Source organism: Staurois parvus, unplaced genomic scaffold (genome assembly GCF_062004578.1).
Source record: "Staurois parvus isolate SC_StPar_1 unplaced genomic scaffold, SC_StPar_1.0 ptg000004l, whole genome shotgun sequence".
NCBI classification, from domain to species: Eukaryota; Metazoa; Chordata; class Amphibia; order Anura; family Ranidae; genus Staurois; species Staurois parvus.
In genome coordinates this window covers 889,088-907,500 of record NW_028317800.1, presented here as the reverse complement: position 1 = coordinate 907,500, position 18,413 = coordinate 889,088, and the positions used below count along the sequence as shown (strand labels likewise).

General features: G+C 42.2%; 1 protein-coding gene across 1 annotated transcript in view; it reads right to left on the bottom strand.

Annotated features, from left to right (window-relative positions):
• The window catches only part of HSD17B4 (hydroxysteroid 17-beta dehydrogenase 4), a 388,773-nt gene that overhangs the window by 59,992 nt on the left and 310,368 nt on the right, over positions 1 to 18,413 (bottom strand). The window contains exons 18-20 of the mRNA XM_089673464.1: positions 14,402 to 14,471; positions 9,067 to 9,173; positions 5,045 to 5,131 (exon numbers count right to left, since the gene is read on the bottom strand). Coding sequence (XP_089529590.1) covers positions 5,045 to 5,131; positions 9,067 to 9,173; positions 14,402 to 14,471 — 264 coding nt within the window. The remainder of the gene's footprint in view (positions 1 to 5,044; positions 5,132 to 9,066; positions 9,174 to 14,401; positions 14,472 to 18,413) is intronic.

Below are 18,413 nucleotides of genomic sequence, written 5' to 3'. Positions count from 1 at the left end.
TCCCACCCCCCGCAGTACTACTGGGACGCACTGAGGACAGTCCACCCCAGTTGACAGCCACGGAGAGAGTGGGGGGCCCCAGTCTCCCCTTCCCGGGGGAGGACTCCTGCAACTACTCTTGCCTGGGAGGGGGCTGTAACGCCAGACATGGGGGGCTCAGGTGTCAGAGTGCGAGTCCCCCCCCATGGCCTTCCCAGCAGGCCCGGAACCAGTCGAGGCACACCGCCACAAAGGAAATGTTCCTTGCGGGGGCTAGGACCGTGACCCCCCCGCATCGCCCCGGAAACTGCACAGGGGTGGCGGGACAGTGCCAGGGTCTAACAGGCCCGCCGGGTTGAATTCCCTGAGCACCCGTCTACCTCTTAATAGTTTCACGCCCTCTTGAATGCTCTCTCCCTGAATGTCACTCCCACAGTTCACATGTGTGAAATCTTATGTGTTTTAGATCGCATTGATTCGCACAACATAAAATAACAATGAGCTCTATTGTGACCGTTAACATATATGTGGTGCACCTGCAGTGAGAAATAAAGAAAGTCCTGTGCGTTTTTTGAGCAGTGCCGCTGCGGATTACAGGCTCATTGACTTAAATGGGAACACTTCTAAATCATCACGTCATCAGTTGTGAACAAGGTTTGAGGCTTGCCAGTTCGCATCAGAACCACATCTAAAATTCATCTGAACCACTGGACAATTACTTTGGAAATTAGCACTGAAAATGGACCTGAAAATCGCACATGTGTGAACCCAGGCTCAACGTTTGTCCCAACCCTATATATTAGTGCATGTACCCCAGTTAAGCTGCATAAAATGGGCTTGAGGCAGGATCCTAGCATTAGACCCTAAACAATGTATTTTAGGCATTTTAGATCAAAAGGTCCCACAGGAGCAAACCAGGGAAGTGGCCTCTTGGTCACTGTTCCACACAGGCAGGCTCATCCTGCTCCACTAGAAATCTGATAAACCTTCATCTACACAACAATGGATTACACAAACAGGTGATATGCTACACTTTGATTTATTCCCATCAGGGCTACACAGCCAAATATGAGAAGCTGTAGGCAGGTTGGTTGGATACCCCGGGTCTACCCCCCATAGAACTAGTTATGCACAGGCTCCTATAATACTTAAACCGCTGTATCTACTGCTGGTTTTCCTCATGTACGGGCACTCTAACTTCTCAGTCTGTTGTAAACAATGTCTTTGAGACCTGTTTTTGCCATGCAATTTTGGATATGGACAATGGTCCACTTGCAGATGCCATTTTGTAATTTTATATTGGATGAGCCACTTGCTGGTGTATTCGGATGCTGGATTCTCACTCTGCGTTTGTTTGTTTTGTTATGCTTTGTACTTTTCCAAATAAAGGCTCTTGGATATGAAGAAAAAAAAAAAATAACCGTCTGCATTAACACAACGCAGGTTAACACGCTAGATAACTAAAGATATTGTGTGTCTGTTAACACTGCAAAGGTATGATCATTTGAAAAAAGCAACAAGAGATAATGGCATTGAAGAGATTGCATGTCAAAGTGGACGTAAAGGATTTCTTTTCCAATAATAAACCTGTTTTACATACCTGCTTTGTGCAATAGTTTAGCAAAGAGTCCCAAAACCTCTTCTTCTGGGGTCCCCTCTCTTGGCACTCTTGGTTCCTCCTTTTCTCCTTGTGCCTTCGTAGCAAGCTGCTTGCTTTGGGGGCACACGTGCGTGCTTTCTCCTGAGCCGGGTTGTGTACGCAGAGTGGCTCGGGCCCCCCCTCTCCCCCCCTTATAGGATTTGACTGACAGCAGCAAAAGCTAATGGTTCCCACTGCTCTTAGCCTAGCATGTGAGAGCAGAGAGAGGGATGAATTGAATCTGGGCACAGGTAATAAGCGTTCCAATCCTTCCATATAGTGCACAGCAAAGACTCTCTCCGGATCATAAGTAAACAAGAAAATCCTCCATAGTGTAATCGGTTTTAATAAATTATGTATATACAGTAACATAAAATGTGAGTGGGCATTTTATGTTACTGTATATACATAATTTATTAAAACCGCTTACACTATGGAGGATTTTCTTGTTTACTTATGATCCGGAGAGAGTCTTTGCTGTGCACTATATGGAAGGATTGGAACGCTTATTACCTTGAGGGGAGCCTGTGAGGAATCTTACCACAACTCAGATTGGAGTATTACTCAGAGCGAGCTGACCCTGCAGGGTCGATGTAAGGAGGGGAGGGGGCATTTTGGTCACTAAGGATTATCATGGATTGATCACATACAGTCACTTGCATGAGAATCGTTTTGGAGCACTATTATTGGATATATATATTTTATATATGCATCTTTTGTGGACTTATATTTGATTATGTATGTGCATCGCTTTGATTTATATTGGCGTGTTTTTTTGTGTCATTCACTATTGCATTATATGACACTGTTCACACTTGGACTTGATTTATTCCCATAGGGAATTCACGTGTTGCACTTTATTTATTCATTGTGTATATATTTTTCTTTTGTACCCCCCTTTTGTGCATTGAGGGGGTTCGGATTTATGTATTTATGGTTAGTATTTATTTCGCGCTACACTGTTTGTATATATTAGTCACTTCACCTATTGGGTATAAGGTTAGTGTCAGCAGCTTGAGTGTTAGGGCTCCATTTTAAGCGCAGAAGGATCATCTTCTATTTTATAAAAATGTTCAATATGAAATATTGTATTTTTCTTATTTTAGAGAGGGCATCTTTTGTAAAATAAATAGTGTTAAAACTCGCTTGAAAATACTTAACACTCATACATATCAGTATAAGAAGAAAAAAAATAGGTTTTTACATATATGTATACATTCATTATTATATTAGCATCCCTAATGAAGGGCATTTGTAGGACCTGATCTAAAAAAGTGAAGACTTGTTATATTACAGGGAACATCTAGAATCCTGCTAACTGCCTCCTGAAATGTCTATGTCACAGTTCCCAGGAGTCCGTTTGTGAGATCTTGTCAATATGCAGACACTACCGTGTCTTCATTATATTACTGGCAGGGACCCGAGCTGTTTCTTCAGATGCGTGGGGTCCAGTTATGTCATTCTCACCATTCTCACAATCCTCTTCAATAGAGGATTGAAGAAAAAAAAAAAAAATCAAAAGGTTTTTCTTTAATTATTTTGTTCTTTTTTACAATTGTGTAGGGGGGTGGTGAAGAGGCAGGAGGGTACCTTAGGGGAAAAAAAAAAAAAGTACAGCCTTAAGGCTTCACAGAAAGACAGGAGTCAGTTCTGCCAATGGCATAGTAAGCATGACTGCATAATAGACATGCATTTATTGCACTATGTTAGTAAATCTATAGCTACGTTTATCTCTCCCATTATACAATTCAAACAGCTCTATTGTTCTGAATCCAATACAATAGGTCACACTACTGAATAAAAGATAAATAGTTATGTGCCTTTGCTGCAGAAGATCACAATAAATGCCTTCAGCTCTACTCTCCTTTGATATAGATTACTTAATATTGCCGCCTTGGCATGAAGGGATTCATTTGTAAGAAGTGAACAGTCTATGTTCTGTATTTTCAATGACATTCATAAAGTGTATCTAAACCCAAAAACAAAAATGTAATATATTACAACTTGCCACTCCTTGGACTTGGTGGCTGCTCTACTTATCTGTTTAGGTCTTTCCCTTTTATTTTCATCTGGTTATCTGGCCAACAACACACCCTGTCTTGGAGTGGCTCCTCTGATAGTGGAGAAGCAATGAAGACACCCGTAGACAGCAGCACTGCCTGGAGAAGGTAGTATTGGACAGACTACTAGATTTTAATATACTTTACGTAACTAAGAAATTAAAACTCCAGCTAATGCTTTTTAAGCATTTACAACAGTGTTTTTTGGAATAAAGGTTTTATCTTAATGAAAAAAGCAGATCATTGTAAGCACCCCTGTCAGTTTTAAATGGTTTGTCACAGCCCCCTAACTGCTACTTTTACTTGACTGCTTGGTCTATTAAAGTGATTGTAAATCTGAACAAAGCACATATTTCTATAGTGTTTTCTTGCCTCTCTCCAAAGCACTGAGTGTAATTTCCCTCTGCTGTCTAGCCCCTCTGCTATCAGCCACTTCTGTCAAGTTTTCCTGACACCAAGAGCTACAAAATGTGACAGGGAAGGTTCTCCAGCTGATCGACGGCCTCAGCTCTGTTCCTGTGTGCTGTGTGTGTGTGTGTTTGGGGGGGGGGGGGGTCCCTTTCCCTCCAATCAGCTCTCAGAGCTCCTGTACAGTGTGCAACTGCAGCACCCCACCCCCTACTTTGTGAGTCAATGAAAAAAGCCTTTTCATCATCTGAATCAGCTGTGACATCAGCCTGCTGTCAGCTGAAAAAGGGTCACAGTACTGCCGAGCGAACTGCACGTAACCCATAGAAGTATAGCAAAATAGTTTTGGCTATACTCCTTTAAAGAAATTTGAGAAATAACAGACTTATGGGCTGGATCACTAGATAGAGATTAAGTGAAAAAAAACAAAAAAAAAACAAAAATTCAGCCACAACATTTAACCCAAAGGGGATGGTTCTGCTTATTTGCATCCACCCAACATTTGCCACTTTTTGAGAGGGAGGGGAGCTGGTTCCTGGTTTTGACAGGTAGCGAACGTTCGCACCCCCTACCCCTTCCCCTGCAGCCTTCTGGAACACATCACAGGTCCCAGAAGACTGTGGTACAATTCACAACTCACAGCACAGTTCACACATTTGCAGTGGGTAACTGAATGTGAACCTGCAAGTCTTCACTGCTAGTTTCCCTTAGTTAAGATGCCAGCACCTGACCTGAAGCCGATTGAAGAATCGTCTCAGGTGAGGAAAGTGCTGGATCCCTGGAGAGGTAAGTGTCCTTATATTAAATGTCAGCAGTGTAGCTGGTGACTTAATTTTTTTGGGCAGAGACTGGAGAACAGCTTTAAACACACAAAATACATACACTCTTTACAACTCTGATATGGATTCAAAATGAAAGAGCGCATAGAATATGTGATACTTTTTATATCATTGCTGACCTTGGTCTGAAGGTAAATTCTGTTGCCTTCTTTCCACATTTCAGTTAGTAAAGTTTGTCCAGGGATGACTGGCTTAGCAAAGCGAACCTTGAACAGAACAGAGGTCAGATTATTGAAGTGAAAAGTAAAAACAGCAAAGCATGAAAAGAAACTATTATGAGACTACATTCTACACATAGCCACAGTAGAAGATACTAAAGCAGACACAGAATACATCAGAGGGTTATATCTTCAAGTTGGTCTGGGGACCCTTTGGAATTCCCCAGGATGATTCTGTCCATACACAAGCATATGGTTCGGGCTCTCTGGCACAGCTTGCTATCCCTCCATCCCCAGTGGATAAACAGATTGAAAATGGCATATGTCAAACCTTAAACTCTATTAGCCAGGGAAAAAGGACGTAGGATGCATAATGACTAAGTCAAATTTGTCAATTTAAAACAAGCCAACGTCAAAATACAACAGAGATCAATATCATACCCACCAGTTCACCCTATTCATTGAGCTGATAGTTTAGGGGCCCACTCTCATGTGTGTGACCACGTGTTGAGGTTTCAGCATCTACAGATGCTGCAGTACATGCATTGCTGCATGTTCCCATCCACTACATATGGTCCTCAATGCACATTCATGCACCTGACCCCTTTTTTTTTTTTAACCCCAGTGCACTGCAATCAAGGTATTTTGGTGCATTGAGGGTCATGTACACGCTTGTGCGAGTTAGAAATGAACGGGTGCACACCATGCACAAGGTGTGTGTCTAACCCATGTGGCAACACACAGAAGTGTGAACAGGCTTTAGGTCTCTATACAAAAGTGTAGCCAAACTGTGGACTGCATACTCAAAAAAACTACAAGTGCCATTCTGATCTTCCTGAGAAAGCATCCTGGAAGCTTTTTTATTCCTTGACAACAAAATATTGCATGACATTCAAGCAGTATTGGGCAACAGGGTCAATGTAGTGTGAGGAAAATGTTTTATATTGACATCTCGTATATATGATCACCTCTTCCCACACGTTTCTCATGGCTGCAAATGTCAAATCACACTTACTGCCACAGGTGCTCACCGTTACATTCTGGGGCCAGACGGGGCTCATTTATCACAAGAAATGTTCAAATCAGAAGCATCAGTTGCTATTATTTGGCAATCCTTGGGCATTAACTGGATATTGAATCTGAAGACCACTCACTTCTGCATCGTGGTATTGTCTGCGATATCATAACGTGTTGCTGTGCCATTAATTTTGGACTATGGTCGAAAAAAAAAGGGTCAAGTGCTTTTTTTAAGCATGTAAGCATGGTCGGGTGCTCAACTCCACCTACACATCTGTGAATGAATGAACTACAACTCCCAGCTGCCACGGTGCCAGGCGGCTTATAGTTCTCAATGAACTACAAGGGCACGCATCAGCGCCCTCATAATTCACAGACATTTCCTGCAGCTGAGTAACAGTATGGAGGTATGAGCAGATAGTTGTCAGTAGTGTCTGCTGGGGTCTGACAATGCATCTGTGATCTTCTGATTGCAGGTGCAATGCTTTGTGGGATTTATGGTAACAAACATAATAAGTGCACTTTTTTTACATGCAAAGTCATATGAATGTATTTTTTTTTTTGTTTACAAAAGGTGAAATTAGCATTTAACATCTATGTTTGAAATGTCTTTTAAAACAGTATTATAAAAATAATCCCCTTGCGCTCCACTGGTATGAACAAACACAACCCCAAATATATGCAAGCTGCTACCACCTATTCCCAATACCACTGGATGTATGACATTAAAAAACCAATATTGGTGAAGCGCTTCACATGAAAAACTAAATAAGTACAATGATATAAAAATACATGTAAAGTGACCACACTGTTTTGAAAGGTATTGATAACTAGTGCTAAATAATCCCCCCCAAAAAATATATAAGTGCCAAGTGCTGAAAGTGCAAAACAGATCATGCGTTTGCTGACTAGATCGTGCCAAAATAAAATATATGCACAGTAAACATAATACACATCTATTCAATACATACAAATCTAGTCAGCAAACGCATGACCTCTTTTGCACTTTATTGTGGATTTTACTTTTAATCAATATTCATACCCATACTGAGCACTTTTCCACTTTCAGTTAGAGTGTGCAATGTTATTGTGTATTATGTTTACTGTGCATATATTGTATTTTGGCACAATCTAGTCAGCAAACGCATGACCTGTTTTGCACTTTCAGCACTTGGCACTTATATATTTTTTGGGGGGATTATTTAGCACTAATACCTTTCAAAACAGTGTGGTCACTTTACATGTATTTTTATATCATTGTACTTACTTATTTAGTTTTTCATGTGAAGCGCTTCACCAATATTTTTTTTTTTTTAAAGCAGTATTAGGCTCCATTTACACTGCAGCTGACAAACTCACGTTCAGGAGCTTTTTTGCATTTTTTCAGCAGCCCCTGAACTCTCCCTGTTTTTCTAAGTGTCCATGTACACTATGTCATTTACAGGCAGTTGAATTTACAGTAATTTTTTTGAATGCAAACTTGCATTCAGGAGTAGATGCTATCAGTGTTTCAAACGCCAACTGCTTGTAAACTCGGCTAACCGCGTTTATAAGTGTTTGCGTTTAGAAGCATTTTTTGAATGGTCCATATCCAGGGCACAATTCACTAAGCGGTATCCTACCGCATCCGAGTATGCGGTAGGATAGCATTTAAAAAAAAAACAAAAACATTTGAATCCACCAAAAAATGCTACTAAAATACCGCATGATTTTATAAAGTCATGCGGAATTTTATTAATGAAAAGCATGCATCATGTTTCAGCTGTCAGCAGGGTTCCCACTGACAGATTAATGTAAAAGAAAGAATTGCCGGCAATTAAAAAATAATTTTAAAAAATGGCGTAGGGTCCCCCCCTCCCATCCATACCAAGCCCTTTGGGTTTGGTATGGATTTTTACCCCCCCAAAATCCATACCGGACCCTTATCCGAGCATGCAGCCCGGCAGGTCAGGAAAGGGGGGGGGGGCGAGTGAGCGCCCCCCCTTCCAGATTCCTATAAAGCCCCCCGCCCACATACACCCACAACCACAGCTCAGGGTTGTGTGGAAGAGGCCCTTGTCCCCATGAGAGCTCCCCCTACCCCAAAGCACCTCCATGTTGAGAGAATGTGGCCTGGTATAATTCGGGGGGGGGGGGGGGGGAGGAGTGCCCCATCATTGGTGTCAGTGGGAAGAGCAGTGCTCCATTGTTGGTATCAGTGGGAGGAGCAGTGCCCCATTGGGGTCATTGGGAGGAATTGTGCCCTCTCTGTGGGGTCAGTGGGAGGAATATTAACCCATCATTGGTATCACTGGAAGGCGTTATGACCCATTGTTGGTGTCGATGGGAGGATGTGCCCTTTCAATGGTGTCAGTGGAAGGAATACTGACCCACTGTTGGTGACAGACAGAAATTATGGCCCATTGTTGGTGTCAGTGGATAGAATAGTGCCCCAAAGGCCAGATAAAGACAAGCAAAGGGCCACATTCGGCCCCCGGGCCTCAGTTTGGAGACCTCTGATCTAATGTTAGTACAGCGGTATCCCTGCTGAGCTATTGTCTTCTGACAGGGGGGCTACCCCTCCACCAGAACACACTGGTCAATGGTAGCAGCCATAGGTTACCAGCACTGATCGGATGCCGATGTACAGGGCTTAACATTATGGCATCTACCACCTGGGCCCATTAAAAAGAAAAAAAAAAAGGACTAATACTTCTTTGCTTTAAGTGTTAGGTAAAGTGTTATGTGTCCAAGAAGGAGAGGGATAAACCACATGAGTGTGCTTTGGTGCAGAGGATAATGTATTAGAAAGGAAAGTATTCAATCTAGTTCTTGCAGCTGATAATGCCACACAAACTACCAGCACCAGATTTTTGAGAGACAACAAGCATATAACTTCATGTACCAGCACCAAAGAGAATTTTCTGCTTATGTAATTTATGACTTCACACAAAGCCCACCTAAAATGGAAAAAAAACAGCTACTACCTTTATGGCTTTAAACTTGGACACATCATTATTCGCAAAGTGCTTCAGAACATGCCGGGCAGAAAATCCAAAAGTGCACAAACCATGCAAGATGGGTCTTTCAAACCCTGTGGAGGGGAACCACAAAAGAGTAAAAACGGATACTTCGCTACATTCATGAGCATACAAAGAAATAAATGTGCCCTAAAAAATGGGGAATTTTGCTCAAGCCTGTTAGCCAGGTTTATTAACTAAAGTTTATTACATTTACAATTATTTCAAGAAAATATAAGGAGATTTGAGTTTAAATTAAGTAATAACATTTCTGCAGCCAGTCATAAAATGTGGCAATAAGCAGTAAAAGGAAAACCTGAATGCTGCAATAATGTTTGGCTGGCTAATAAATGTCAACCAATCATACTGTGGATGCCATATAAAAATGAAAGTTAAAGATGATTTCACTTCCTACTTTGCAGTATTTCAGAGATAGAAATGTTTCATTTTTATGTACAATTTAAAAGTGAAGATTAGGTATGGCAATTTTTATATAGTTACATTGATCCATCTTGTATGTTCTATAACTGGCTGATCCCCATGGAAGCTGGAAATCACTGCAGTAGGCACTACTACTATAGCAATCTCCACTGGCTTCCAGGTTCCATCCTGAGTGGTTGACCTGCTGCTAGTAAGCAAAGGAAGTCGCTCGCTCATCATGAGTGTCATTCAGAAAACACTTCGGATTTTCTCAACTAATTTGTTTGGACAAGGTAGAGATTAATTTGTTACATCACCGAACCACCCCTCCACCTCACCCAGACCTGAGAAAATGCAAAGTGTTCTCTGAAAATTGCCCATGCTGAGACCTTCGGGGGTTCATAATGCAGCAGGGCAGTCACTCAGAACAAGACCCGGAAGCCAATGGAGATCACTGTGGCAGCAATTGTGCTCAAGAGAGCAGAGTCTTCCTGCCTCTAAACTCTGATAAAGGCTGTGTGCGCATGGACATACAGGTGCATCTCAATACATTAGAATATCGTCAAAAAGTTATTTTATTCAAAAAGTGAAACTCCATACATTATATAGATTCATTGCACACAGAGTGATATATTTCAATCATTTCCTTATTTTAATTTTGATGATTATGGCTTACAGCTAAAATTCAGTAACTCAGAAAATTAGAATATTACATAATACCAATAAAAAAAAAAATATTTTTAATACAGAATTATTGGCTTACTGAAAAGGGTGAGTGGAAATAGTATGGGGGTAAGCAGCACTGGGGCTAGGGTTGGTGGGAGAGGCAGCGGTGGGGGCAGTGACAAGCACCGATCTCTTGTATGTCTTTCAATGAAGCAGCTGAAAGCCGGGTGAGGGAGAAGCGTCTTCCAGCTGCTTCAATGAAAGCCATACAGGGAGATTATGGTTGTCAACGCCCCCACCGCTGAACCGATCATCCCCGATCCTTCAGTTGTTTTCCAGGCCCCCTGTGTGCTCTTCAGTGCCCAGCCATTCCCCCCATCCTCTGCACCAATAGGAGAAGAGAGAAGCTGGATCTGCTCTGGCTCTCCCTGTGCCCACCCACATTCCAGTTCATGCTGTGCAGAAGAGGATGTTTGGGCAGGATATTGTATACAGAGCAACCAGCAGCTCTGTGATTCTTCTGACTGAGCATGTGAGCCAGGAATCATCCATGTGAGTCCAACCTTCCTTCCTTCCACCCCTCTTTTCCTTCCTCCCTTCCCTCCCATTCCTTCTTTCTTTTATTCTGCATAAAACATTTAACAGTGCCATTTCATGAGATAATTTATGAAGGCGTGTTTAGGGGTGGAATTCAGGTAGGGGCAGTGTAGGGGTTGGGTGGGGCAACTGGTGGTGAGTAAATCTTAAGTCCTGGCTAGTAGCTCAGGACTTGAAATTTTGAGCCCTGCAGTATAGTATGCACTCAATACTTGGTCGGGGCTCCTTTTGCATGAACTACTGTATCAATGCGGCGTGGCATGGAGGCGATTAGCCTGTGGCACTGCTGTGGTGTTATGAAAGCTCAAGTTACTTTGATAGCGGTCTTCAGCTCGTCTGCATTGTTGTGTCTGGCAGAGGCATATTTACCACAAGGCAAACAAGGCATTTGCCTAGGCCAGCATATTTCAGGGGGGCAGCACCTCCCCACCCCACCCCCCGGAAGAAGGGTTGGGAGAAGGGGTACATGTGCCATTGGAACCAGGTGGGATCCGAGAGAGACTGTGGGCTGCTTGATGGTGTATGCAGAAACCTGACTCTCGTTCTTAGGGATGTCTGGAGGTGTGAAGATGAGTGTAGTGGAAAACTCTCCCGTGGTGGGTGGGGGTCAGCAGGGGTGTTTGTCAATGTCAGGCTCTCTCCACGGGATGGGGAAGGGGGGGGGTGTTGGCCTGTGTCCTTGGGGGCAGACGATTTTTGTGTTGCCTAGGGCAGCACAAAACCTAAATACACCACTGGTGTCTGGTATCTTCTTCTTGACAATATCCCACAGATTCTCTATGAGGTTTAGGTCAGGCGCGTTTGCTGGCCAATCAAGCGCAGTGATAGCATGATCATTAAACCAGGTATTGGTGCTTTTGGCAATGTAGGCAGGTGCCAAGTCCTTCTGGAAAATGAAATCAGTATTTCCACAAAGCTGGTCAGCAAATGGAAGCATGAAGTGCTCTAAAATTTCCCGGTAGAGGGCTGCGCTAACTTTTGACTTGATAAAACACAGTGGACCAATACCAGCAGATGACATGGCTCCCTAAATCATCACCGACTGTGGAAACTTCACACTGGACCTTATGCAACTTGGATTCTGTGCCAATCCACTCTTCCTCCAGACTCGACAACCTTGTTTTCCAAATGAAATGCAAAATTTACATTATTCCAAAAAGAGGACTTTGGATCAATGAGCAATGGTCCAGTCCTTTTTCTTCTTAGCTCAGGTAAGATGCTTCTGATGTTTTCTCTGGTTCAGGAGTGGCTTGACACAAGAAATGCGACAGTTGTAGCCCATGCTCTAGATACATCTGTGTGTGGTGGCTCTTGAAGCACTGACACCAGCCATAGTCCACTCCTTGTGAATCTCCCCCGAATTCTTGGATGGCCTTTGCTTCACAATAATCTCAAGGCTGCAGTTATTCCTGTTGCTTGTGCACCTTTTTCTACCACGCTTTTTCTTTCACTCAACTTTTCATTAATATGCTTGGATACAACACTCTGTGAACAGCCAGCTTCTTTAGCAATGATCTTTTGTGACTTACCTGCTTGTGGAGGGTGTCAATGACTGTCTTATGGACAACTGTCTAGTTAGTAGTCTTTAGTGATTGTGTAACCTACTGAACCAGACAGAGACCATTTAAAGGCTTAGGAAACCTTTACAGGCGTTTTGAGTTAATTAGCTGATTAGAGTGTGACACCATGATTCTACAATATTGAACTTTTTCACAATATTTTAATATTCTGAGATACTGAATTTTGGGTTTTCACTAACTCTAAGCCATAATCATCAAAATTAAAAGAAAGAAATGCTTGAAATAGATCACTCTGTGTGTAATGAATCTATAGAATATATGGAGTTTCACTTTTTGAATTGAATTATTGAAATAAATTAACTTTCTGATGATATTCTAATTTATTAAGATGCACCATAGGCTTCTATTAAGTTCTGGGTTCAGAGACGTAGGCAAAAAAATGTCAAAAGCTCCTAAATGTGAATTTAGGAGCAGCAGTGTGCATGAGGCCTTAAGCTGCTCATTGTTAGCAGTGTCTGCACCCAAACATGATGTATGTAAATAGCTATGGATGCACCCACAGTAAAGTATATGTGCGGCTAAAACCTGTTTCTAGTCCTGCGTAGTATTTGGAAGGATTAGAATCCCTGTTATTTTTATACTGCCATCTGAGGTTAAGTTATAAAGGTTTTCTCCTCTATACTGTCATTTTTATGAAGATTTTACCATGTAGGAGAAAATATGCAACAGGAACAGAAATAAAGGGCTGACAATAGTTCTAGGCTTCTCCTACTCTACTAAAAAATATTCCATCATTTCCTTTATAAAATCATTATTAAGGGAGAGAAAATGAGGGGAAAGATTTCTAATGGATCACTGGATAGCAGTAAAAATCTGACAGGGGTTCTAATGCTTCCCACTCTATCACAAACTCGTGAAACACAATTTAGTCTGAACATACTGTACACTTTAAAGTTTGTTTGTTTTTTGTGGGGTTTTTTTAGTAAATATTAAAAATTAGGAAAAGCTTTACTGATTTAAGTTAACAAAAAAATTTGAACATTTTCTTATAGATTCTTTTTTTAGGAAGCCAAATTCAGGATCATCATCTCAGCAGAACTGGCTGTGTAGGATCAAACATATAAAGCCTAATTTTCTTTGATCTGAGTACTGCTGGACAATCAGGAGATTGGCTAAAAGTTGAATGCCAATATATCTGTCATATTGTATCTGTTACTTACAAACACATGCAGGCTCCACCTCCGCAACATTGCCAAGATACGTACCTTCCTAACCCCTGACACCACCAAACTTCTAGTACACTCCCTCATCATCTCACGCCTTGACTACTGCAATTCTCTTCTCACCGGCCTACCCAAGTGCAGGCTCTCCCCGCTCCAGACCATCCTGAACTCAGCGGCTAGACTCATCCACCTCACCACCCGCTCCACCTCTGCCACCCCCCTCTGCCCCTCCCTCCACTGGCTCCCGATTGCCCAACACATCAAATTTAAACTTCTAACTCTGACCTACAAAGCCGTTCACAACACTGCCCCTGTCTACCTCACCAACCTGATCCCCAAGTACCAGCCTACCCGTACCCTTCGCTCCTCACAGGACCTCCTTCTATCCTGCTCCCTGGTCTCCTCCTCCCATGCACGACTGCAAGACTTCTCCAGGTCCTCCCCCATCCTCTGGAACTCACTGCCCCAATCTATCAGACTGTCGCCTTCCCTCCTCACATTCAAGCGCTCCCTCAAAACTCATCTCTTCAGGGAAGCCTACCCCACCCTCACCTAACGGCCATTCTCCCTCTTTCCTCCCACCCCTCATTCCCCTCAGTCGCTTCCTACTGTACCATTACCCCCTCCCTCCTAGATTGTAAGCTCGAAAGAGTAGGGCCCTCTTACCCCTCGTACGTTGTTTGTTATTGTTGTACTGTGCCATGTATTGTCCCCCCCCTATTGTACAGCGCTGAGCAAACCCTTTGGCGCTATATAAACTCGATGTAATAAAAATATTGTGGCACAATGTCTTACAGCAATGAAATTCTCTATTTTGGCAGTAAGTAAAGCTGAGTGTGTTAATTTCAGTCTATGGAGATGGTGCTATTGACTTACCTGCCAGTGCGGCAAAGTTGGGGTCAATGTGCAAGGGATTCCAGTCTCCACTGAGACGATACAGAGCAGCCTGTGGAAGAAGTAAGCAGAAAATCAATCTTCACTTGTTAGACCTGATTAAATCACATCTCAGCCTCCACTTGACCAGAGTTGTCATACATACATTAAACACCATTCATTTGTCTTCATTAAAAAGAAAATGTTAAGCACCCATCATAAACTTAATTGCTGGAGGCATTTAAGCTCAGGGGTAGGTTAATCAACATTACAAGTCAGGTTAACACCCATAAAAAGAGTTGCACAAAAGATCAACATTAAGAATTTTTAGATGTCTGTGATAACTCAAAGCTGTGTGAGAATCCTCAGATGGGCAGTCCTCAGCTGGACACTAGAGACTGTGTTAAGCTGGCCATAGATGAGTAGAATTTCAAATGAAAACTCTAAGAAGTTTATATTTCTAATCATTAGTGGGTCAAATTGACGTTCGCATTTGACCACAATTACTAGAGAATTAGAAGGAGCAGGATAGAACATTTTTCTAACAGTGTATGTGGTTTTTGTTCCCTAAAATCCATTCATTCCAAAATCAAATGTTAAAAGCAAACAAAATCTTTTGAACGGCAAACGAATGTTCTGAAAATGTTTTAAGGTTTTTCATATAAATTTTCTTTTTTTTAAAGAATCTTCATTTGAGATTCTATCTATACGAGTCATTTTTTTTTTAACCAGTTGGTTGAATTATAAAATAGACTTGAATTCTCCTGCTGTGCCTTTGTATTCTGACAGCAGGAAGATTTCTCTGTCGTCAGAATACACCAATCATCACTGCCAGCTATAGCTGGTGGAGCTGACTGTGCCAACATTTTCTAAAAGGCTGGTTGTACAGAAGTTGATTGCCTTCTTCACAACCAGCCTGCCCATAAATGGATCAAAATTCTTTGGTCCCTGCTAAACTGAACGTATTTCATGCGGGACCTTCCTTTAACAACGCTTCAAAGATAAGCTATTATGATAAAGAGTGGTTTATGCTAAACGGGAATGTTGGGTTTTATTATGCTGTGCATGTACATGAAAAAACAGCTCATGCTTTAAATATCGAATAGAAAAAAAAAAAACAGCAGTGAGCGCTAATCCTGAAAGCGGCTAAGCACTCTAAGCAACCAATATAAACTTAAATGAAATAACATAAAAATAGTGCAGCGCTAAAAGTAGTGACAATAAGACAGATATAAGTCCACTAAAAGTCTTGGTCATATGGACGTGTCCAGTGACAAATGAGGATTCAGAATTGGTGATCCGTGTGGAAACGGCTGAAAAACGCACTCACCAGAAGTAAGACACATAAACGCAGTGTGCATCTAGAGCTCATGGATCCTCAATCCAGAGGGGAGTAAAGCTGGTCCGGTTACAGGAATGGTGGATCCCTCCTCTGTGGATGCAGCAACAGATCCTCCTTCTCTCGATTAGGTGTAGAATTCCAAGATCAAGATTCTGCAAGCAAAAGCTCCTCAAGGGAGTTTTAGGGAAGGACACCCATAGTGTAGTAGGTTATAAAAGGCAGCTTTATTAAAATAATGATATCCAATTCAAAGTAGGCAGGTATCATAAAGATGTGTCAGCAAGACACATGGAACCATACCTCTGAAGATGTGCGTGCGCACGTAACGCGTAAGGAGGAGCCTGGACGTCGAGACGCTACGCCGCCGGAGCCACGTGGAGGCCCGGCGGCCATTATTCAGAGTGTCAGGGTTAGTTTGTCTTGCTGACACATCTTTATGATACCTGCCTACTTTGAATTGGATATCATTATTTTAATAAAGCTGCCTTTTATAACCTACTACAGGATGGGGCAGGATTGTCAAAATACAGTAGCTGCAAATGGAGATTCATCCATCTGTGCTGTATAGTGGTGCTTTTACATGCACATGAAATTTAATGGCACTTGACAAAGCGCATGCGCGCGAAACATGTTGTGCCAGCAACCGGCCTCTTCCTTCTAAAGCTGCGGCTCCAGCAAGAGTTCCCCCCCTCCGTCTCTCCACATCGTGGTAAAGTCATCCAGGACGCTGGGACGTCGGGTACACGTGGTCCCTGCACTGACAGGCATTCTACTCCACTGCTTCCCTCTGAGCGGACGGGCCGTCCATCTTGGAACCTGGCTTCCTAAAGCCACAGGCTGGTTATTTATTATTTTTTACCATATGACTTATTAAAGGCACACCTCCATACAAGGTGTATTATTTTTATCACAAAACTACACAGCGCCTGGCTCCTGTTCATAGATTTACAGAAGGCAGGACATGAAATGGAAGGCATGATACTGATTGGTTGCAGTGGATTAGCGCACTCTTGTTACATGTCCATCAAGACCAGACCAAAGGAATGGAAAGGTGAAATAAAAAACACAGCATCCACTTATAAATTATTCTAATGAATGGCAGCATTAATGTATTTAGCAGTCAGAAGTTCTTGATACGGCTCTGTACTGCAGGCATGGCAGATAATTATTCCAAATGGCATCACTCAGAGTAAATGTAGTATTATACTGTACAATTAATATGAACACTGACATACTAAGTGAAAAAAATACTACTTTACCTTATAAAGTGAACCGTTGTATGTCTAAGCACGCTTTAATTAGTGTCTGATTGTCTTTGCAGAAGTCTGAATGTTCTTCATGCAGAAAACTGAAACAAGTCTTATACAGGCCCTATAATACTCATGCACCTAATCCAGATTAACATCCAATTTATGTATTTACTCATGTTCTTCTTTGATAATGTACTGTGATATTTCTGCTGGACATTTACTATTGTCCCCTACTCTGGCAGGGGGGGCTCTCAGCACTGCTGTGACTGAAGCATAGCTTTTTTTTGTCAGGTCACCGTCACAGGACTGAAAAAAATTCAAAAGTGTATCTCTATTGAGGGTATAGTAAAGGGCAGAGGATGAAGAAATGCTGCATTCACATTCCCTCAGGTCTATTTGCCATAAAAGCAGCTTCTATTCAAACAATAAACTTGGCAGGAAAGTAATCAAGTACAATTATTAATGAGGCAGACTGAGGTACAAGTACAAAAAACAAAAATGGCTTTATTTAGAAGCAGACGACGCATTTCATGACTAACGCCTGTCACTAAAGTGACTAGACTTGCTCACACAATAATTATCTATTTGAAAAAAAAAAAAAAGGTTTTCATACTCCATTTACCTTAAAGCACATCTAACACCAAAAGTAAAAATGCATTGCAGCTTACTAATCATTGGTATGGTGGCCGCCTTTGTTTTATTTATTTTTTCCTGTAAAGGGCTCATGTACACTGCAGCTGCTAAACTGACGATCAGGAGCTGTTCAGCGTTTTGTTTTCAGCAGCCCCTGAACTCTCCCTAATGTTTTCCTATGTGTCCATGTACACAGTCGTTTACAGGCAGCTGAGTTTACAGTAGTTTTTTTGAACGCACCAAACTTGCGTTCAGTAGTAGATTTTACCAGCGTTTCAAACGTTTGTAAACGTGTGTGAACTCGGTTAACTGCATTTATAAGCTTTTAACTGTTCCATATCCAGATGCTGTCCAGAGCCTTTTTTCATGATCAGAAATGCATGCAAAGCGTTTTCTATGTATTCAAATGGACCTAGTATACCAGCGCAGTCAGTTCCAGGTTTCGGGTGAAGGAAAAAATGGTAGAACGTGACGCATTATGTTCATACTGAATACAACCAGAAAAGCAGAAAGGCGTTTGGGAAGCGTTTTTACCGCTTCCCAAACGCCTCGGACAATTCTGCACATTGCGTTGTTCTAACGGGAGCGTTAGCGTCGTGGCAAAACGGACGCCTCTGGTCGAGTCAGGAGGCGTTGAAGCCTCCAATTCTAGTCTATGGTGCCGCTCCGCAAACGCCCGGCCAGCACTTGCAGTGCGGTTTAGACGCAGTTGCGGGGCGTTTGCGGAGTGGTAACACCATTCAAACTTCATTATAGGCGTTTGTAGGGCGTTTTTAACGCTCTGCAAACG